The sequence below is a fragment of the Phyllobates terribilis genome, unplaced genomic scaffold (genome assembly GCF_046119375.1).
Source record: "Phyllobates terribilis strain yellow unplaced genomic scaffold, ASM4611937v1 Scaffold_1__5_contigs__length_1240528914, whole genome shotgun sequence".
Lineage (NCBI taxonomy): Eukaryota > Metazoa > Chordata > Amphibia > Anura > Dendrobatidae > Phyllobates > Phyllobates terribilis.
Window position 1 is genome coordinate 492,947,089 of NW_027362761.1, and position 24,183 is coordinate 492,971,271.

Genomic DNA, 24,183 nt, shown 5'->3' on the forward strand with positions numbered 1-24,183 from the left:
AGGCTGTCAAACTTCTAATAGTGTGAACACGTGTGAATAGTGTGAACACGTACCTGCTGCAATGCTCCAGGAGCGGGATCCCAAAAATGATTAATAGAAAAAAGAGAGGGGTCGCTCACTGGACTATTAGAAGTTTGACAGCCTTTTTTCTGACCATGTGTCCCTCCCATTCACTCACAGGTGGTTTTAACTAGCTCTACCAGCCCATACATTGTAGGTTAAAAGCCCAAGCAGAGACATATTGTCCATACAGGCTTACAGCCCAAGAGTGGCATATCCAGTGGTAGCGTAGCGTAGTTTCCCATCATACGAAGGTGACCTTGTCGTGGTTGATGGGCACACATAAATTGGCCAAATTATGCGCAAAAAAACCTTCATTTTTCAAAGTGACATTAGTCTAGATACAATATTTCTTATATATTCATGTATGGAGTGACGAAGTTCTTTTTGCAATTGAGATTACTCTTTTCTTCAGAGCACCCGAATAGACCAGTGAGCGACCCCTCTCTTTTTTTCTATTAATCATTTTTGGGATCCCGCTCCTGGAACATTGCAGCAGGTACGTGTTCACACTATTAGAAGTTTGACAGCCTTTTTTCTGACCATGTGTCCCTCCCATTCAGTCACAGGTGGTTTTAACTAGCTCTACCTGCCCATACATTGTAGGTTAAAAGCCCAAGCAGAGACATATTGTCCATACAGGCTTACAGCCCAAGAGTGGCATATCCAGTGGTAGCGTAGCGTAGTTTCCCATCATACGAAGGTGACCTTGTCGTGGTTGATGGGCACACATAAATTGGCCAAATTATGCGCAAAAAACCTTCATTTTTCAAAGTGACATTAGTCTAGATACAATATTTCTTATACATTTCAGTAGGCCAACACTTCAGATTTTAAAATCATTTTTCAAGCGGTTGTTATAAAGTATTCTAATTTATTGAGATGACATTTGTGTTTTCATTGGCTGTAAGCCATAATCATCAACATTAACAGAAATAAACACTTGAAATACAGTACAGACCAAAAGTTTGGACACACCTTCTCATTTAAAGATTTTTCTGTATTTTCATGACTATGAAAATTGTACATTCACACTGAAGGCATCAAAACTATGAATTAACACATGTGGAATTATATACTTAACAAAAAAGTGTGAAACAACTGAAAATATGTCATATTCTAGGTTCTTCAAAGTAGCCACCTTTTGCTTTGATGACTGCTTTGCACACTCTTGGCATTCTCTTGATGAGCTTCAAGAGGTAGTCACCGGAAATGGTCTTCCAACAATCTTGAAGGAGTTCCCAGAGATGCTTAGCACTTGTTGGCCCTTTTGCCTTCACTCTGCGGTCCAGCTCACCCCAAACCATCTCGATTGGGTTCAGGTCTGGTGACTGTGGAGGCCAGGTCATCTGGCGTAGCACCCCATCACTCTCCCTCTTGGTCAAATAGCCCTTACACAGCCTGGAGGTGTGTTTGGGGTCATTGTCCTGTTGAAAAATAAATGATTGTCCAACTAAATGCAAACCGGATGGAATAGCATGCCGCTGCAAGATGCTGAGGCTGCCATGCTGGTTCAGTATGCCTTCAATTTTGAATAAATCCCCAACAGTGTCACCAGCAAAGCACCCCCACACCATCACACCTCCTCCTCCATGCTTCACGGTGGGAACCAGCCATGTAGAGTCCGTCCGTTCACCTTTTCTGCGTCGCACAAAGACATGGTGGTTGGAACCAAAGATCTCAAATTTGGACTCATCAGACCAAAGCACAGATTTCCACTGGTCTAATGTCCATTCCTTGTGTTCTTTAGCCCAAACAAGTCTCTTCTGCTTGTTGCCTGTCCTTAGCAGTTGTTTCCTAGCAGCTATTTTACCATGAAGGCCTGCTGCACAAAATCTCCTCTTAACAGTTGTTGTAGAGATGTGTCTGCTGATAGAACTCTGTGTGGCATTGACCTGGTCTCTAATCTGAGCTGCTGTTAACCTGCGATTTCTGAGGCTGGTGACTCGGATAAACTTATCCTCAGAAGCAGAGGTGACTCTTGGTCTTCCTTTCCTGGGGCAGTCCTCATGTGAGCCAGTTTCTTTGTAGCGCTTGATGGTTTTTGCAACTGCACTTGGGGACACTTTCAAAGTTTTCCAAATTTTTCGGACTGACTGACCTTCATTTCTTAAATTAATGATGACCACTCGTTTTTCTTTACTTAGCTGCTTTTTTCTTGCCATAATACAAATTCTAACAGTCTATTCAGTAGAACTATCAGCTGTGTATCCACCAGACTTCTGCACAACACAACTGATGGTCCCAAAAGCATTTATAAGGCAAGAAATCCCACTTATTAAACCTGACAGGGCACACCTGTGAAGTGAAAACCATTTCCGGTGACTACCTCTTGAAGCTCATCAAGAGAATGCCAAGAGTGTGCAAAGCAGTCATCAAAGCAAAAGGTGGCTACTTTGAAGAACCTAGAATATAAGACATATTTTCAGTTGTTTCACACTTTTTTGCTAAGTATATAATTCCACATGTGTTAATTCATAGTTTTGATGCCTTCAGTGTGAATGTACAATTTTCATAGTCATGAAAATAGAGAAAAATCTTTAAATGAGAAGATGTGTCCAAACTTTTGGTCTGTACTGTAGATCAGTCTGTAATGACTCTATATAATGTATGAGTTTCACTTTTTGTATTGATCAAGCTTTTGTGTTTTATTTGTTAATAATTTACATTTTTTTCATGTCCCAATCTGTGGTAATATAAAAAATGAGAAATGTTGTAATTTGCACACTTGCCACTGGGTTTTTTTAGGACTCTAACTTCCAGTTGTTAGCAGTAATAAACTAATTTGGACCATATCTTTTGCATTGAAGCATCTAATGAGCGTGTGCAAACATCACTGTGAAGGAAGAGGGAGTTGTTATATCACCTGTTGAGATTGGTGGATCCAGGGGAGCCACGATCCTTAGGAACCCAGGGGTACATTTTTGGCCTGGGCCCCCACAAACGGCAGGTTGCTGCTTTAATGTCTAAGCCCCTGTGGCCCTGCTAAGCTCTATAAAGATATGTTTCCCCTCTCTTTAAAAAAACAACAAAAAAAACACAAGATTACAGTACAGGTGAAAAGTTTGGACACAATTGTTTATGCAGTGGTTTTCTTTGTTCTTATTGGAATGTGCACATTGGAGATTCAGACTGAAAGGCAGTAAACCCACAGGGAACACCTATTGAAACAAGGAGTAAAAAAAAAACCTGAAATGGCTTCCAATGAACAGGTATGATTTGTCAAGAGTTCATTTATGGAATCATTGGCCTTCAGAAAGTGTTTTCAATTATAAGGAACCAGAGTTCCATGGACTGCTGAATCCCATTCCACATCTTCAGAATATGGCAAGAACAACTCAATAAAATAAAGAGAAACCACAGTCCATTACTTCAAGGTCAATCAATCTGGAAAATTGCTAGAGCCTTGAAGATATTTTCAAGTGCAATCATGAAATCCATCAACCACAATGACCAAACTGGCTCCTATGGAGACCTTCTCAGAAAAGGAAGGTCAGGAATTATCTCGGCTGCAGAGGAAAATTTCATCAGTGTTTACCAGCATCAGAAAACTCAAATTAACAGCATCTCAGATAACAGCCCTCATGAATGATACACAGACATCATGTAGCAGACACCTCTCAACATCAACAGTCTAGAGGAGACTGTAAAAAAAAAAAAAAAAGGCAGAAAATGTTTGTACGTGTGTGGTGCCCTTTGTGGAGCATGAAGGAATAGATGTGACGGTATGGGTGCTTTGCTGGTGACACTGTTGATATTTTAGTTGAAAATCAAGACACTCTTACCTAGCATGACTACCACAGCATTCTGCAATGACAAGCCATCTCATCTGGTTTGCACTTAATGCAACCATTATTTGTGTTGCAACAGGACAATGATAAAAAACACTACTTCGGGCTATGCGGCCATGAAGGAAGATGGATGAAGAGCAGAGTCAGGTGACATGGCCTCCACAATCACCCAACCTCAACCCAATAAGGATGGTTTAGGAGTTGGTTAGAATGAAGGCAAAGCAGCCAACAAGCGCTCAGTACATCTGGGAACTCCTTCAAGACCGTTGTAAAGTCTTTCCTGACTACCTGATGAAGCTGCTTGGGATAATGCCCAGGGGGTGTAAGGCTGACGCCAGAATAAAAGGTGGATACTTGGAGGAATCTAAGGTTTAACACACATATTCTGGTTTGCCCTCACATGTGTTGCTTTACTCATTGTTTACAAATGGGTTCCTTTGTGATTTTTCTGACTTCATTCTGAAATCTATAATGTGCACATTCCAATAAGAACAAGGAAATCCATTGCATGAACATCTGTGTCCCAACTTCTGACTGGTACTTCATAAACAACATAGTCTTACAGTTAATAAATAATACCACAATACAAGCAAATATACCACCATACTGTTACTGAAGAAAGTGAACACCGATACTACCAACAATACCACTAAATAATTAACAAATAATACTACCAAAGCATGACCATATAATACCATTGTAACATCCCTGGCGGCGTGCTTGCATAGTGCACCACCTCCCACTATTCAAGACCGCAATCTTACCTGTCAGTCCAGCCTGCAAACCTTGCTCCAGTTCATGCTGTGTGCATGTCTCTTGTCTGATTGCTTAGGGCGGCGGCCCGGTTACTTCCTGATTCTTATACCTGCTGTGGGCCCCCTCCAAATGTGTCCCCAGCGTATTGCTGTGAGTCACTGGATATTTAAACCCCCTCCACCCAGAAGGAGGTGCCTGAGCAACACCTTCACTCAGTTTGTCTTTGCAACTGAATTGCCAGGTCTTGTCCTGTATCTTGTCTGTTTCTGCCACCCTGGGGGCTGCATACCCAGGCCTGTTATCTCTGACTTCTAGTCTGTTTCCGCCACTCTGCGGGCTGTATACCCAGGCTCGTTCTTGTATCTCATTGCAGTAGCAATTCCTGTCTGAACTTTGTCCTAGCCTGTTACCTGTTTGTCTCTATGTCCTTACCTTCCCATTTCCTGCAGTATCTGAACCTGCACCTAATTCCAACTCGTTGTCTCTGTACTTCTGTTTGTGAGTTTTGTGTCCACTCACTACTTCATAGTAAGTACCTTGTGTGTATCTGGTTCTGCTTGTCCCTTTTCCCTTCCTCCGTATCTTCCTCATGTGTTCATCTTCCTGTATTTTCCAGTCTGTTCCATGTGAACAGAGCCCTGTCCTGTCTGCCTGCACCTTCAGCCCTGTTCGGCTCTGCTTGCTCACCACGCCAGCGGTTTCTCTCTGCTCTGCCTTGCCCACCGCTCCGGCGGCTTCTCTCTGCTCTGCCTTGCCCACCGCTCCGGCGGCTTCTCTCTGCTCTGCCTTGCCCACCGCTCCGGCGGCTTCTCTCTGCTCTGCCTTGCCCACCGCTCCGGCGGCTTCTCTCTGCTCTGCCTTGCCCACCGCTCCGGCGGTTTCGCTCTGCTCTGCCTTGTCCATCGCACCTGCGGTTCCTCTCCTCTCTGCTCTGCCTTGCCCACCGCACCTGCGGTTTTCGCTCTGCTCTGCTTGCTCAACGCACCAGCAGTTCCTCTCTGCTCTGCGTTGTCCTCCGCTCCGGCGGTTTCGCTTTACTCTGCTTGTCTACCGCATCTGTGGGTCTGTACCTGTCTCCCAGTCTGTACTGGACCCTATCCAGCCTGCGCTCCAACCTGCTAGTACCTCCCTGTCTGCACTCTAGCCATGCTTGCCAGTATCTCCCTGTCTGCACTCCAGCCGTGCTTGCCAGTGCCCACCTGTCTGCATACCAGCCGTGCTTTCCAGTGCCCACCTGTCTGCATACCAGCAATACTTGCCAGTACCCACCGGTCTGCATACCAGCTGTACTTGCCAATACCCACCTGCCTGTATGCCAGTCTAACCTACCTGTTCCTGCATTCCCCGGTGTGGGTCAACAACTGTGACCGGGGTCTGACCTGGAGTAGCACCTGGTCCCTCTGCTCGGTTCCTCCTTGGTTCACGGAGTCGACTAAGCCGCCGTTCAACCTTTGTCGGATTGGGTTGATACTTAGTTACACCCCTCCAGGCACTCCTCGGTTCATGGTACAGTGGGATCACTAATCACGCTCACGCCAGCCAGTCCGGGCGCGAGCGCAACAACCATCATAACGATCATTAACAAAAACATTTGTACAAAGACCAATATTACCACCATACAGTCACTACATAGTGGTAGATACCGGTTGTACACAGGTTCTCTATATACCATATACAGTTGAAACCAGAACTTTACATACACTATGTAAAGAGACACATCTGCATGTTATTCTCAATATCTGACATGAAATCAGAATAAACCTTTCCCATTTTAGGACAATTAGGATTACCATAATTTTTTAATATTTGCCAAATGCCAGAATAATGAGAGAGAGGGAGAGAGAATGTTTTAAGGCAATTTTTTACTAATTGCTGCAAAGTCAAAAGTTTACATACATTTCATTAGTATTTGGTACCATTGCCCTTAAACTGAATGACTTGGGTGAAACTTTTGGGATATCCTTCCAGAAGCTTCTCACAATAGTTGGTCGGAATTTAGGCCCATTCGTCCTTACCAAACTGGTGTAACTGATCCAGGTTTGTAGGTCACCTTGCTCGCACCTGCCTTTTCAGCTTTGCCCATAAATTTTCAATAGGATTGAGATCAGGGCTTTGTGATGGCCACTCCAAAACATTGACATTGTTATCCTTAAGCCACTTTGTTACCATTTTGGCAATATGCTTCTGGTCATTTTTCATTTGGGAGACCCATTTCCGCCCAAGCTTTAACTTCTTGGATGATGTCTTGAGATGTTGCTTCAGTATTGCCACATAATCTTCTTTTCTCGTGTAGCCATCTATTTTGTGAAGTGCACCTGTCCCTCCTGGAGCAAAACAAGTCCACAACATGATGCTGTCACCACGGTGTTTCAAAGTTGAGATGGTGTTTTTAGGCTTCCAGGCTTCTCCCTTTTTCCTCCAAATGGAACGATGGTCATTATGCCCAAAAAGTTAAATTTTCGTTTCATCATACCACAGGACATGTCTCCAAAAATGAAGGTCTTTGTTCCAGTGTGCATTTGCAAACATTAATCTGGCTTTTTTATGTTTCTTTTGGACTAATGGCTTCTTCCTGGCAGATTGGTCTTTCAGCCCATGTTGATACAGTACTAGTTTCACTGTGGATATTCACACAATCTTACCAGCTTCTGCCATCATCTTCACAAGGTCTTTTGCTTTTATCCTTGGATTGATATGCACATGTTGGACCAAAGCACGTTCATCTCTGGGACACAGAACCCTTCTCCTTCCTGAGCGGTATGATGGCTGGACATTCCCATCTTGTTTGTACTTGCGTATAATTGTTTGTACAGATGAACGAGGCACCTTCAGGTATCTTGAAATTGTACCCAAGGATGAGCCAGACTTTTGCAAGTCCACAATTCTCTTCCTGATATCTTGGCTTATTTCTTTATACTTTCCCATGATGCTGCACAAAGAAGCAGTGTGTTTCAGGTGTGCATTAAAATACATCCACAGGTGTGTCTCTAACTCAGATGTTGCAAAAAACCTATCAGAAGCTTCCAAGCACATGACCTCATAATACGGGCAGTCCAGAATTGTTTAAAGACATAGTAATCTTAGTGTATGTAAACTTTTGACTTTGCACTAAGAAGTAAAATTGCCTTAAAACATTCTCTCTCTCTCTCTCTCATTATTCTGGCATTTGGCAAATATTAAAAATTATGGTAATCCTAATTGACCTAAAACGGGAAAGGTTTATTCTGATTTCATGTCAGATATTGAGAAAAATATGCTTATGTGTCCTTTTATATTGTGTTTGTAAACTTCTGGTTTCAACTGTAGGTGTATCATGTACAAATAATATTTTTTTCTGTGATCCAAGCCATTAATTTCCCCTGTTCTTCTCTATCCAGCCCAGAAAGCCCATTCACATCTTGTTTTTGCAGAACAGAAGAAACAGAAAATTTGGCACAACACTTTTACACATGTCTGAATAAACTAAATGGCACCCTACAATAATAGGGTAATAATAATAATTCCATTCCCCATTGCCATACACCAGTTTTGTGATCCCCAAAGCTAACACCACATTCCTTCTATTCCACAGTTTGTGTCTCCTCTATGGCTCCACAGAGTAATAATACCCCCTTTGTGCCTCATACAGAAGTTGTGTCCCCTTTGCAATGTCTATCCTTGTGCTTTATACAATAATTATGTCCTTCTTTCCAACCCAATAAAATAATTGTCCCCCTTTGTTCCTCCATACCATAGTGCTGCCCCCTTTGTCCCCTTACAAAAATAATAATTCCCGCTTTGCTCTCATACAATAATACTATTGCCCATTTTGTCCCACAAAGTAATAATTCCCCCTTTGCACCCATACAAAAGTAATTTCCCCTATCTCAGACTAGTATATCCTATTAATCATGTCCTTGCCTTCCAATGTACTGATTTTTAATTTATTATAAAAAAAAATAAAAAATCTCTCCTCATCCCAATCCCATGACAAGCAGCAAGATCCTCCTTCTATCTGCAGCAGGCTGGAAGGCACAGGCGGCGCAATGATGTGACGTCCCCATGCTATCGCATATGCCTGAGCTCTAGTAGTTCACACGTCTTAAACATCCTAAAGGGGGGCTAGTGGGGGAGCAAAGTTCTCTCTACTCCGCCACTGTGGTTAACTGTATCCATGTAAAGAAAACGTGGATATTAAAAGTAATGCCTTCCTGCGCACTGTGCACTGCGAGGATTCGTCATTGTCTGCCCCAGAAAAGGCGGTCAGGTGTGATATGCATACGCCTGGCAGAACCCGTCTATTGGGCGTGGTTTTGAGTGAGGTCACACCCACTTGACGGATTCTGCCTGGGAGTATGCATATCGCATACCTGACTGCCGTTCCTGGGCAGACAATGGCGAATCCTGGCTCCGCACAGTGCGTTTGCTGGGAGGATTCACAAGTCTGCAGTCACACAAAGACCGGACAACACCTTTAATGATCAGGCAGAAAAATAAGGGAATGTTCACACGCTGCGTTTTTTGCCACTGCAAAAAACAAAACAGAGTTTTACAGTACCAGCTTATTTTTTTCCTGGTGAATCTGAACCATCATAGCGATTTTTCAAATCTGTAACATGTCAATTCTTTCAGCATTTTTGTTTTTCACCCATTCAACTAAATACATCAAAAATGCACACCGAAATGCTTGTACTGTATATAGCAACATAGGTTATAATGGGTACGTGTGGAATCCATGAAAAAAATGGATACCGCACATACTGGAAACACAGACATGTGAAGGATGCCTTATGTAGCGTTTTTTCCTGCCAACACTTGAGTATTTGCAGCAGATTTTTCTGCAGCAAAAACCAATGTGTGCACATATCAAAGTGCTTTGCCTATTTATTGCAGCTGCACAGCCCTCTCCTTCTACCTCTCTCTCTCCTTCTCCTTCTCCCTCTCCTTCTCCCTCTCTCTCCTTCTCCCTCTCCTTCTCCCTCTCCTTCTCCCTCTCCTTCTCCTTCTCCTTCTCCCTCTCCTTCTCCCTCTCCTTCTCCCTCTCCCTCTCCCTCTCCCTCTCCCTCTCCCTCTCCTTCTCCCTCTCCTTCTCCCTCTCCTTCTCCCTCTCCTTCTCCCTCTCCTTCTCCCTCTCCTTCTCCCTCTCCTTCTCCCTCTCCTTCTCCCTCTCCTTCTCCCTCTCCTTCTCCCTCTCCTTCTCCCTCTCCTTCTCCCTCTCCTTCTCCCTCTCCTTCTCCCTCTCCTTCTCCCTCTCCTTCTCCCTCTCCTCCTTTCCCCTCTCCTCCCTCTCCCCACTCTCCTTCTCCCCACTCTCCTTCTCCCCACTCTCCTTCTCCCCACTCTCCTTCTCCCCACTCTCCTTCTCCCCACTCTCCTTCTCCCCACTCTCCCTCTCCCCACTCTCCCTCTCCCCACTCTCCCTCGCCCCACTCTCCCTCGCCCCACTCTCCCTCGCCCCACTCTCCCTCGCCCCACTCTCCCTCGCCCCACTCTCCCTCTCCCCACTCTCCCTCTCCCCACTCTCCCTCTCCCCACTCTCCCCTCTCCCCACTCTCCCTCTCCCCACTCTCCCTCTCCCCACTCTCCCTCTCCCCACTCTCCCTCTCCCCACTCTCCTTCTCCTTCTCACTCTCCTTCTCCTTCTCACTCTCCATCTCCTTCTCACTCTCCTTCTCCCTCTCCTTCTCCCTCTCCTTCTCCCTCTCCTTCTCCCTCTCCTTCTCCCTCTCCTTCTCCCTCTCCTCTCCCTCTCCCTCTCCTTCTCCCTCTCCTTCTCCCTCTCCTTCTCCCTCTCCCCACTCTCCTTCTCCCCACTCTCCTTCTCCCCACTCTCCTTCTCCCCACTCTCCTTCTCCCCACTCTCCTTCTCCCCACTCTCCCTCTCCCCACTCTCCCTCTCCCCACTCTCCCTCTCCCCACTCTCCCTCTCCCCACTCTCCCTCTCCCCACTCTCCCTCTCCCCACTCTCTCTCTCCCCACTCTCTCCCTCTTCTCACTCTCCCTCTTCTCACTCTCCCTCTCCTTCTCCCTCTCTCTCCTTCTCCCTCTCCTCCCTCTCCTTCTCCTTCTCCCTCTCCTCCCTCTCCTTCTCCCTCTCCTTCTCCCTCTCCTTCTCCCTCTCCTTCTCCCTCTCCTTCTCCCTCTCCTTCTCCCTCTCCTTCTCCCTCTCCTTCTCCCTCTCCTTCTCACTCTCTTTCTCACTCTCCTTCTCCCCACTCTCCTTCTCCCCACTCTCCTTCTCCCCACTCTCCTTCTCCCCACTCTCCTTCTCCCCACTCTCCTTCTCCCCACTCTCCTTCTCCCCACTCTCCTTCTCCCCACTCTCCTTCTCCCCACTCTCCTTCTCCCCACTCTCCTTCTCCCCACTCTCCTTCTCCCCACTCTCCTTCTCACTCTCCTTCTCCCCACTCTCCTTCTCCCCACTCTCCTTCTCACTCTCCTTCTCCCCACTCTCCTTCTCCCCACTCTCCTTCTCCCCACTCTCCTTCTCCCCACTCTCCTTCTCCCCACTCTCCTTCTCCCCACTCTCCCTCTCCCCACTCTCCCTCTCCCCACTCTCCCTCTCCCCACTCTCCCTCTCCCCACTCTCCCTCTCCCCACTCTCCCTCTCCCCACTCTCCCTCTCCCCACTCTCCCTCTCCCCACTCTCCCTCTCCCCACTCTCCCTCTCCCCACTCTCCCACTCTCCCTCTCTCCCTCTCCCCACTCTCCCTCTCCCCACTCTCCTTCTCCTTCTCCCCACTCTCCTTCTCCCCACTCTCCTTCTCCCCACTCTCCTTCTCCCCACTCTCCCTCTCCCCACTCTCCTTCTCCTTCTCACTCTCCTTCTCACTCTCCTTCTCCTTCTTACTCTCCTTCTCCTTCTCACTCTCCTTCTCCTTCTCACTCTCCTTCTCCTTCTCACTCTCCTTCTCCTTCTCACTCTCCTTCTACCTATCACTGATGTGTGTGACCAATTCAGGACAGGACTGATTTCTGAAACAAATCTACCACCTGTGGGTATACACTAGGCAATAAGGTGGGTGAAATATTGTGCAGTTTGTTGTGAGCACGTTCGTTCTTCATCTTGAAGAAATGACGTAAAGGCAGTTAAATAGAAAACACATGTGGACGGCCAGTGTCTCTTGTGTGGTCACAGGACCTCGCCGTGTATACGAATTGTCGAGCCAACTTTACCCAACGAAAACAATTCAGCCGAATGCTTGTAATACAATCCCAATGTGATTACAGAGCTCAGGAAAGAGAAGCATTTTTCAGAATTTCACTGCTGACTCATCTAGTTTTTATGCTCTTAAGTCCCTTTAATAGTAATGCTTCACCTTTATTTCCACTGATCACAGAGCTGTTATTGGCAATGTAATTAGTGATATCGTCTGTATTTATGGTTTACTCTATTAAGTAATTAACTGTGAAACTGGAACAGCCCAGGGGGTTTGCTAAAGGGGCTGCAGCGATTAGGTACTGTAAATTGTGCACGTATCAGTGCTGTTTCTGCTGCGGATATATCGTTGAGTTGCAAAGAGAGAGATTCAGAATAAGGGCATGTTCACATGCTGCTTTCCTTATGCCCATTTTTTATTGCGTTTTTATTTTTATGCATTTTTGCAGTATTTTTTTAAGCAGTTAATTAGACCGTTAAAAAATTTTTTTTTAAAGAATTGATAAGCTGCAGTAAAAAAACTACAACAAAAAAAACAACCAAACATCATAGCTCAAAAGACGCAAGAAAAAAATGCAGTGTGAATGAGATTTTGGAAATCTATATTTTGCTGCTACTGTAAAATCTGCTGTAAAATCAGAAAAAAATGTTGAAAAAAGCAAAGTATGAAGATATACATGTGATCATGTTACGCTGCTGATTTTCTCTGTGGGTCTTGTCCTCAGCATGTGGGTGACATTTAATAAAATGCTGGGAACTTTCAGTCTGGCAGGAAATGCACTGCATATCTGACCCATATAAACATACCCTATATTGCTGATCTGTTGTAGCGGACCCATGTGGCCCCTTTTTATATCCATTTCAGAAGACTGTGTTTTGTACGTTTTTAATACTGTCACAGCACAGACCTCCTAGTTAAGTTTTCTGTTTTAATGGCCTTTTCGGCTTCTATTGATGCAGCCTCCCTTGGATTCTTTCACAGCCAGACTCATTTCCTGACACTAGAGAGAGGGAGTTTAATACTTTATGAACTTTTTATTTTAAAAACAGATTAGGTGTCCGGATCAGATAAATTGAGTTTTTTCAGGTTGGGGTCTGTTTAAAAAGATGGTTCATCAGCCTGAGACTGTCGCTACTAATGAACCTGATTGATTCTTCACACCTTCACTTCCTCTGCTTATTAATTAAACTCCTCTATACAAGTGCTGTAATGCTTAAATGTTCTCCTCAGCCTCTGGAAGACCTAGCATGGGGGCGTCACATAAGTTTAAGAAGCCGTTTTATTTTAGATTTGTGTCTGATATTTTGTCAGTTAAAGTGAGAGAAAGTCTATGATTTCTTATGTGTTCTGACATTTACAATTCATCTATAGTTGCCTTTGCCTTTATTCTAGTTGAACAGAATTTGGATAGAGGGTGGCCACTACCCCTGGTATTATATCTCTTCTAGTCGCCCAGTATTTGGATACAGTGTGCCAAACCACTGTCATAAATCTTCTATTTGTACAGAATTTGGATAGAGTATACTCTCTACCACTGGCACATACCTATTCTATAAGACCAGATTTGGATACAGTGTGCCCTCTAACCCTGGCATATCTTTTCTTGTTGTACAGAAGCTGAATAGAATACACCCTCTAACCCTGGCATACCCCTTCTGGTCGTACAGAATTTGGATAGAATACACCCTCTAACCCTGGCATACCCCTTCTGGTCGTACAGAATTTGGATAGAATACGCCCTCTACCCCTGGCATACCCCTTCTGGTCGTACAGAATTTGGATAGAATACACCCTCTAACCCTGGCATACCCCTTCTGGTCGTACAGAATTTGGATAGAATACACCCTTTAACCCTGGCATACCCCTTCTGGTCGTACAGAATTTGGATAGAATACACCCTCTACCCCTGGCATATCTTTTCTTGTCGTACAGAATTTGGATACAATACACCCTCTACCCCTGGCATACCCCTTCTGGTCGTACAGAATTTGGATAGAATACACCCTCTACCCCTGGCATATCTTTTCTTGTCGTACAGAATTTGGATACAATACACCCTCTAACCCTGGCATACCCCTTCTGGTCGTACAGAATTTGGATAGAATACACCCTCTAACCCTGGCATATCTTTTCTTGTCGTACAGAATTTGGATAGAATACACCCTCTACCCCTGGCATACCCCTTCTGGTCGTACAGAATTTGGATAGAATACACCCTCTACCCCTGGCATGTCTTTTCTTGTCGTACAGAATTTGGATACAATACACCCTCTAACCCTGGCATACCCCTTCTGGTCGTACAGAATTTGGATAGAATACACCCTCTAACCCTGGCATACCCCTTCTGGTCGTACAGAATTTGGATAGAATACGCCCTCTACCCCTGGCATACCCCTTCTGGTCGTACAGAATTTGGATAGAATACACCCTCTAACCCTGGCATACCCCTTCTGGTCGTACAGAATTTGGATAGAATACACCCTCTACCCCTGGCATATCTTTTCTTGTCGTACAGAATTTGGATAGAATACACCCTCTACCCCTGGCATACCCCTTCTGGTCGTACAGAATTTGCATAGAATACACCCTCTACCCCTGGCATACCCCTTCTGGTTGTACAGAATTTGGATAGAATGCACCCTCTAACCCTGGCATACCCCTTCTGGTTGTACAGAATTTGGATAGAATACGCCCTCTACCCCTGGCATACCCCTTCTGGTTGTACAGAATTTGGATAGAATACACCCTCTAACCCTGGCCTACCCCTTCTGGTCGTACAGAATTTGGATAGAATACACCCTCTAACCCTGGCCTACCCCTTCTGGTCGTACAGAATTTGGATAGAATACACCCTCTAACCCTGGCATACCCCTTCTGGTCGTACAGAATTTGGATAGAATACGCCCTCTACCCCTGGCATACCCCTTCTGGTCGTACAGAATTTGGATAGAATACACCCTCTAACCCTGGCATACCCCTTCTGGTCGTACAGAATTTGGATAGAATACACCCTCTAACCCTGGCATACCCCTTCTGGTCGTACAGAATTTGGATAGAATACACCCTCTACCCCTGGCATATCTTTTCTTGTCGTACAGAATTTGGATAGAATACACCCTCTACCCCTGGCATACCCCTTCTGGTCGTACAGAATTTGCATAGAATACACCCTCTACCCCTGGCATACCCCTTCTGGTCGTACAGAATTTGGATAGAATGCACCCTCTAACCCTGGCATACCCCTTCTGGTTGTACAGAATTTGGATAGAATACGCCCTCTACCCCTGGCATACCCCTTCTGGTCGTACAGAATTTGGATAGAATACACCCTCTAACCCTGGCCTACCCCTTCTGGTCGTACAGAATTTGGATAGAATACACCCTCTAACCCTGGCCTACCCCTTCTGGTCGTACAGAATTTGGATAGAATACACCCTCTAACCCTGGCATACCCCTTCTGGTCGTACAGAATTTGGATAGAATACACCCTCTACCCCTGGCATATCTTTTCTTGTCGTACAGAATTTGGATAGAATACACCCTCTACCCCTGGCATACCCCTTCTGGTTGTACAGAATTTGCATAGAATACACCCTCTACCCCTGGCATACCCCTTCTGGTTGTACAGAATTTGGATAGAATGCACCCTCTAACCCTGGCATACCCCTTCTGGTTGTACAGAAATTGGATAGAATACGCCCTCTACCCCTGGCATACCCCTTCTGGTTGTACAGAATTTGGATAGAATACACCCTCTAACCCTGGCCTACCCCTTCTGGTCGTACAGAATTTGGATAGAATACACCCTCTAACCCTGGCATACCCCTTCTGGTCGTACAGAATTTGGATAGAATACACCCTCTAACCCTGGCATACCCCTTCTGGTCGTACAGAATTTGGATAGAATACGCCCTCTACCCCTGGCATACCCCTTCTGGTCGTACAGAATTTGGATAGAATACACCCTCTAACCCTGGCATACCCCTTCTGGTCGTACAGAATTTGGATAGAATACACCCTCTAACCCTGGCATACCCCTTCTGGTCGTACAGAATTTGGATAGAATACACCCTCTACCCCTGGCATATCTTTTCTTGTCGTACAGAATTTGGATAGAATACACCCTCTACCCCTGGCATACCCCTTCTGGTCGTACAGAATTTGCATAGAATACACCCTCTACCCCTGGCATACCCCTTCTGGTCGTACAGAATTTGGATAGAATGCACCCTCTAACCCTGGCATACCCCTTCTGGTTGTACAGAATTTGGATAGAATACGCCCTCTACCCCTGGCATACCCCTTCTGGTCGTACAGAATTTGGATAGAATACACCCTCTAACCCTGGCCTACCCCTTCTGGTCGTACAGAATTTGGATAGAATACACCCTCTAACCCTGGCCTACCCCTTCTGGTCGTACAGAATTTGGATAGAATACACCCTCTAACCCTGGCATACCCCTTCTGGTCGTACAGAATTTGGATAGAATACGCCCTCTACCCCTGGCATACCCCTTCTGGTCGTACAGAATTTGGATAGAATACGCCCTCTACCCCTGGCATACCCCTTCTGGTCGTACAGAATTTGGATAGAATACACCCTCTACCCCTGGCATAGCCCTTTTCGTCGTACAGAATTTGGATAGAATACGCCCTATACCCCTTCTGGTCGTACAGAATTTGGATAGAATACACCCTCTACCCCTGGCATACCCCTTCTGGTCGTACAGAATTTGGATAGAATGCACCCTCTAACCCTGGCATACCCCTTCTGGTTGTACAGAATTTGGATAGAATACGCCCTCTACCCCTGGCATACCCCTTCTGGTCGTACAGAATTTGGATAGAATACGCCCTCTACCCCTGGCATACCCCTTCTGGTCGTACAGAATTTGGATAGAATACACCCTCTAACCCTGGCCTACCCCTTCTGGTCGTACAGAATTTGGATAGAATACACCCTCTAACCCTGGCCTACCCCTTCTGGTCGTACAGAATTTGGATAGAATACACCCTCTAACCCTGGCATACCCCTTCTGGTCGTACAGAATTTGGATAGAATACGCCCTCTACCCCTGGCATACCCCTTCTGGTCGTACAGAATTTGGATAGAATACACCCTCTAACCCTGGCATACCCCTTCTGGTCGTACAGAATTTGGATAGAATACACCCTCTACCCCTGGCATATCTTTTCTTGTCGTACAGAATTTGGATAGAATACACCCTCTACCCCTGGCATACCCCTTCTGGTTGTACAGAATTTGGATAGAATACGCCCTCTACCCCTGGCATACCCCTTCTGGTCGTACAGAATTTGGATAGAATACGCCCTCTACCCCTGGCATACCCCTTCTGGTCGTACAGAATTTGGATAGAATACACCCTCTACCCCTGGCATAGCCCTTTTCGTCGTACAGAATTTGGATAGAATACGCCCTATACCCCTTCTGGTCGTACAGAATTTGAATAGAATACACCCTCTAACCCTGGCATACCCCTTCTGGTCGTACAGAATTAGGATAGAATACGCCCTCTACCCCTGGCATACCCCTTCTGGTCGTGCAGAATTTGGATAGAATACACCCTCTAACCCTGGCATAACCCTTCTGGTCGTACAGAATTTGGATAGAATACACCCTCTAACCCTGGCATATCTTTTCTTGTCGTACAGAATTTGGATAGAATACACCCTCTGCCCCTGGAACATACCTGTTCTAGTTGGACAGAATTTGGATACAGTGTCCTCTATCCTGGCATACATCTAATGGGATAGAATTTGGATAGTGTGACCTCCAGCTCTGGCATATCTCTTCTGTTCGTACAGAATTTGGGTAGTGCGCCCTCTACCACAGGCATACCTCTTCTAGTTGTACAGAATTTGGGTATAGTGTACCTTCTACCCCAATTGGAATAGATTGGAGTGCGCCCTCTACCACTGGTAGATGTTTGGTGAACCTATGGATGGTTGCAAAAAAAAGAAAAACAGTTGCACTCTCTGGTCCTATTTAAAATCCCACTTTTTTATTCAAGACATATTAAAACTGGCTGCAGGGGAGGGAAAGTGAAGCACATGGGACGGACGACGGCCGTTTCTTGCCTGTCTGTGCTTCAATGGGTCCTGGAGTCTGGTGAATGCATGGATGGAGCTATGCTTTCCTTTAGCAGCAGGAGGGGCCACATACTTTGTATGCTCTGCTGTAGGGAATTTATGATTGCTACGTAAATCTGTAAAGCGGAAAACATCCTGGATTTCAGCTTGAATATAATTAATGAGGCGCAGTTTACAGGCTGTTTTTTAATGAAGCTTTATCATCTAGTACATTTATGGCACATCCATAGGATTTGCCATAAATGTATTTTTGATGCAGGACCCAACAACATGTCCATATCGTGCACAGCTGTGACTGCAGAAGTGGTGGGAATTCCCTTACAATTGAATGGAGAGATGTGAGAATGTTTAAGGGAATTCTGACCACCTCTCCATTCACAAGGTGCTGCCAAGGCCATGTTCTAGAGATATATGAGGGTCCTGTTGGTGGGACTGCGTCTACCATACTTTTAAAGGGATATGCCCATCTCATACTTTAAGAGGAATTCTCACCCACACACTTGCTATTTATACAGAGCACTCGGGCATCGAAGAATAAATAGTGACTCTCAAACTTTTTTTTACAAGACTTAATCTGTTTCAAGCACTACATCACAAAGAAATGCCAACAAACCTTTGTTCCTTTGGAGCAATCTGTTGAAATCTCAATTCACTTTTGCTGAGTTTTCTGTGCCAAATCTCTCCTCATTGTCTAATACTTGAAATGAAACCATGTAAATTCAAAATAGCCCTAAACAAGTCCACTGTTTTGTATTCTCCATTGTGCACCAAAGAGAAGAGCGAAATGTGAGTGCTCAAACTTATGAAAACAGATGATATGAATATTGCATAGCTGTACTGCCCTCTAGTGGATAATTGCTGATCATAGTGTACTTACAGTAACAAGTATTTTTTTTTTTAATAAAATGTAATTATTGATCACTCAATGCAAAGTTATGAGTCTTTGTAATGTACTCTATTAACTTATCTGGCTTCCTTTTCTCTCTAACTCCATGCTGTAAGGTCTGTTTTGACTGCCTTCTTCATGCGCTTAGAGTAGCTGTTTTGAACTTTATGTTCTATCAGATATCTGTTTTTTTGGGTGAGTTTCTCTGCACCCCCTACCCCAGACTCGGTCACGATTTACAAACACTCTCCCCGTTTGATCATGATGTCGGGGCACAGAGAAGCTAACCCAAAAGAACGGATATCTGATAGAACATAAGTTCAAAACAGCTACTCTAAGCGCATGAGCAAGGCAGTCAAAATGGCCCTTTCAGTATAGATTTTGAGCGAAAGAGAAGCAAAATGAGGTGATTGAGTACATTACAAAGATTCCTAACTTTGCAGTGACTGTTCCTCCACTAAATAAATAAAAACAAAGTCTAGTTACTCTTTAAAGCCGATCAGTCACCAGATTTCACAATACAGACTGCATACATTTTTATTAGATCCCTTAGAACTGATCATGCTGATGCACTTACTTTAAAATTAATGTCAGAATGGCTGTATAATCTTCAAATTAAAATTAGTATTTTATGACTCTAACTATACGCTCATGTTACTATCAGACAGGGAAACTCACAAAGCATTATACAGCCTTTCTGACATGGATTTTCAAAGCAATTAAACTAGTCTCATTGAGGTCTAAGAGTTTAACAGTCTAATGGTCCAAGTTTTAGGGGATGTGGAAAAAAAGTGTTAATTAATTTTTATCAATTGGCAAAGTGAATGAACAAAAGAGAAATCTATATTAAATCAATATTTGGTGTGACCTCCCTTTGCCTTTAAAATGGCATCAAAGCATCAGTTCTAGGTACACTTGCAGTTTTTGAAGGTACTCACAGTGAGGATGTTCCAAACATCTTGGAGAAATAACCATTGATCTTCTGTGAATGAATGCTTATGCAAATCTTTTTGTTTCTAATACCACTTGGATATGATGATGAGATCAGGGCTTTGTGGAGGGGGGGGGGGATCATCACTTCCAGGACTCCTTCTTCTTCTTTACGCTGAAGATAGTTCTTAATAACATTGTATGCTTGGTGTCGTTGGTTGATGGCCCCCTCAAGTTATTGCATGATAGATAAATATCATCCTGGATCTCTCGGCAATGAGGTCATCAAGAAATAGTCAAGTTGAGGACTGTAGACGCAGTGGTCAGCCAAGGAAGCTAGATGCAACCAATGAAAGACACATCATGTTTATTTCCCTTTGAAATTGGCAGATGTCCAGCAGTACCGTCAGCTCAGAACAGTCAGCAACAAGTAGGACCCAGCTGCACCCATGCATTTTTCAGGGAAGTCTGGTCAAAAGTGGCCTTCATCAAGAATGGAGGCCAAAAAACCATACCTTCAACATGGAAACAAGGCCAAGTGACTGATCTATGCAGAAAAAACATAGGAACATTGGTATAGACATATGTGCTCTGGACAGGTGTTCTGGACTGAGGAGTCAAAATGTCAAATATGTGGCTATAACAGACAGCCAAAGGGCGTCTGCTGGCAACAGTGAAGCATAGTGGAAGTTCCCTTTGATTTGGTCAAGATTACTTCTCCTCAATGCTGAGAAATGCAGACAGATATTCATCCATCACGCGATATCATCAGGTAAGTATCTGGCTCCAAATTTACTCTGCAGCAGGACAACGACCCCAAACATACAGCCATTATTATCAAGAACTATCATCATCTATGTTAAGAAGAGCCAAGGAGTCCTGGAAGTGATGATATGGCCCCCACAGAGCTCTGTTCTCAACATTGAGTCTGTCTGGAATTACATGAAGAGCCAAAAGGATCTGCACAAAGCTACATCCACAGAAGATCTGGAAAAAAATCCCTGTGGAGTTCCTTCAAAAGCTGTCTGCAAGTGTCCCTAGAAGAAGTGATGCTGCTCTGAAGACACAGGGCGGTCACCCAAAATATTGATTTGATTTCGATTTTTCTCCTGTTCAGTTACTTTGCATTTTATTAATTGATACCAATGAATTATTAATACTTTCATATTAAAGCATTCTTACTTTTGTGTGCAGTTTACTTTGTGAAATCTGGTGACAGATCTTTTGGAAGTTCTCTAGATAAGATACTAAATAGGTGTAAAATAATCTAAAACCTGCACATTGGTTCGCCATATGCATCTATTTTTTGGCTCATTTCAGTTACTAAATTTGCCCCAATGTTTGCGTCCCTGATGAGTATTAGTGGTTTCCGAAGGTCTTTTGTCTAAAATTTATAGACTGTAAGTATATAAACATTGGATATACCAAGGTTCTTGTCATACAATCCATGTTGTTTGCCATCTTGTTTCTAACTGTTATATATTCTTTATTGCAGTTTATACCTGTTTAAGCTCGGCATTGCCCCTCAGATACAAGATCTACTGGGCAAAGTAGACTTCACAGGTAACCAAACTCAGTAGACATCCTAACCAAAGGGAAGTCGCTAGAAGTTTTAGAGATAAATATTGGACCTGGGCTTTGGTGTCTGACGATGCCCAAAAGCCCCACCACCGCATAAGAAGACATGAGTATTGGAAATGGTGCACAGTAGATGGGGGGGTTATATTACGCATTTTACATTGGAGTGCAGGGCATCACATTATGCCTCCTGGAAGTGATATTTTTAGGTTTTGATGCATGGAAAGGGATTTACTGTAGATCTTTAGAAGATCTTAGATCTTATTTCTCACCCTGCTCTCATCTGAGCTCTTCATAACCCCATCATATGTATTTTCTAATGAAGTTTCATCCAAGCCGTATTACCGTAGCTCATTTCCAATTACTATTGGCCCCCTGTAATTTTCAGCCTACATTAGTCTTTGTAAAGTTATGAAACCTTTTTGAGAAACTTTTTGGAAAGTGCTGATTATAGAAATTGCATGATATAGTAGTATTTCTATTGTACTAATCACCTTTATTTGGCATTTAGAGGAAGAGATCAGTAACATGAGGAAAGAGCTGGAAAAGTATGGGATCCAGATGCCATCATTCAGCAAAATTGGAGGGATTCTCGCTACCGAACTGTCAGTGGATGAAGCCGCCTGTAAGTGTCATCATTACTTGATCCCTCTCATATAATTGTCAGTGCATTGTTGGATATTACCTTCTGGCGCCCTCTAGTGATAACAGTGGTCATAGCAATATGGGGGTGACATTAGGATTTCCCATTCTTCTGTGTTTTAGGTAGAAGTAATGTAATGAAATATTGTGTTTTTTTCCCTTTTAATTATTTGCGTAATTATTTTAACAAAGAAAAACAAAGTGAGTAAATCTGCCAAATCATTAGCGTTCCTGACTGAAATGTAGTTTATCAGCGTCTTTCCAGATATTATCTCTTTTTTGTTTTTCTATGTGAGTTTCCCATTGTAGTTAACAGTTCTTAAAACTCCTTAAAGGGAACGTGTCATCAGAAAATGACCCATTGTTTAAATCAGGGTTTTGTGTTCTTTGTATTTTTAAAACATTTTTTGGCAATTTTTTTGTATAAAACGAATAAAAAAAGAAGTCTTGCGATTTTCACACAGGTCACTGAAGCTTATTTAGGCTTTAACTTTCAGTTGTTTTAGGAAATAACACATGTACTTAGCCACAGTGGTTGGATTCCGACTCTATATTTTGTACTGAAGCATCTAATGAGCATGTGCAAAGGTCATTGCGAAGAGAGGGGGAGCAGGTCTGCTGTGACATCACCTATAGTGATTGATAATTCCTATGTTATCATCTGTGTATAGCGGTGTTACCTGTCACTGTAATCCTGCCTCTGATATTATAGTTATCATTCTCTCACTGATTAGTTCTGGATTTTCATCCTTTGAGCTAGTCTTAACCATTTACATGGGCTGATAATTATAATTGGTGAGTAAGCGTTCATAAGTACACTCTTTCCTGATCATGGGTTCATGTAACCATGCGGTAAACTTTTCCTGGAATAACAGGAAGGTAAGAGTCTATTAAAAAAAAGCCCTAGTGGCAAAGTGTGAAAACTGCAGGATTACTTTCTTTTTCTTTTTTTGTAATACAAATCGTAATATTTAAAAAAAATAAAAAAAAAAAAGTTGCCAAAAGTAGTATTATTTTTTTTATAGAAATCCATGTAATACAGAAACCTTATTTAACCAATAGGTCATTTTCTGATTATAGGCTCCATTCAAAGAGGTTTTGTGGGATTGAGTTAATTTACTGACAGTGATTCGTGACAGTGCAGGATTCCTCTCATTTGTCACATGATCTCCAGTTCACAATTTGCATCCTGGCGATTAGTGATGAGCGAGCATGCTCGTTTAACCCTTTCGCCAAGCATGCTCGGGTGCTTACCCAGTATCTTCGGCGTGCTCATATATTATGTTCGAGTCCCTGCGTCTGTATGATTTATGGCTTAGTCAGCCCCAACACATGCAGAGATTGCCTGTTTGCTAGGGAATCCTCACAATGTGTGGAGGCTGACTAACAAGTCATAAATCATGCAGACGCTGGGATTCGAACTTAATATACGAGCACGCCGAAGATACTCGGAAAGCACCCGAGCGTGCACGGCGAAAGAGTTAAACGAGCACGCTCGCTCATCACTACTGGCGATCTATCACGAGCTGACTAGATTCTTATCTGCTTATCTCAGTAGAGCATTGAGAGATTTGGATGAGAATCTAGTCTGCATGTGACTGCAGAAATTTTTCTCAATCTCGAAAAACCCCTTCAAAGGGATATTCCCAAGATAATAAGTTACTAATCACTGGGGCCCCCAGGAATCCCAAGAATGCGGGTCTACTTCTGCTCTTTGAGACTCCTTGAGAAAGTCTGTATAGTGCTCCATTATGCGAGTCCTATAGAATGGAGTGGAAGTTGAGCATGCACTTTATCCGCTCCATTCAAGCCCTGTTTTAAGGATCAGTGGCGGTCCATGCGGTCAGACCCCCAGCGATCAGTAAATTACCCTCCAATCTGATGAATGAACTTACTATCTTGGGAATAACCCTTTAATGAACATGATCTGTGGCTGTAAGCAAACCAATTTACATGGTTGCCTATCAACCTAAGAAGGTGGCCACTTTGTATCCACACACACGCTTTATAGTCCGGTGTATCCACCTGACATTTCCACAGCTTTATAGGAAAATGTTTTTATTTTCTGGAGTTGTTTTTTTTTTTTGTTAATGTGTAACTTGTAGGAAGATTTACTGGGCCACACACATATATATATATGTGTGTATGTATGTATGTATATATATATTATATATACATACATATAGAAGTTGATACAGAGCAGTAGCTGTTCCTTAAACTAGATTTATCACCTATCCACAGGATCGATCTTATATGCTTGATCTCTGCTGAAATCCCCAGTGATCACAAG

General features: G+C 43.8%; 1 protein-coding gene across 4 annotated transcripts in view; it reads left to right on the forward strand.

Moving 5' to 3' along the window:
• IQGAP2 (IQ motif containing GTPase activating protein 2) overlaps nucleotides 1-24,183 on the forward strand; it is a 366,951-nt gene that overhangs the window by 216,698 nt on the left and 126,070 nt on the right. For all 4 annotated transcript variants that reach the window (XM_073680151.1, XM_073680154.1, XM_073680153.1 and 1 more), the window contains 2 exons: nucleotides 21,169-21,236; nucleotides 21,763-21,876. In XM_073680151.1, the coding sequence (XP_073536252.1) occupies nucleotides 21,169-21,236; nucleotides 21,763-21,876 (182 nt within the window). The remainder of the gene's footprint in view (nucleotides 1-21,168; nucleotides 21,237-21,762; nucleotides 21,877-24,183) is intronic.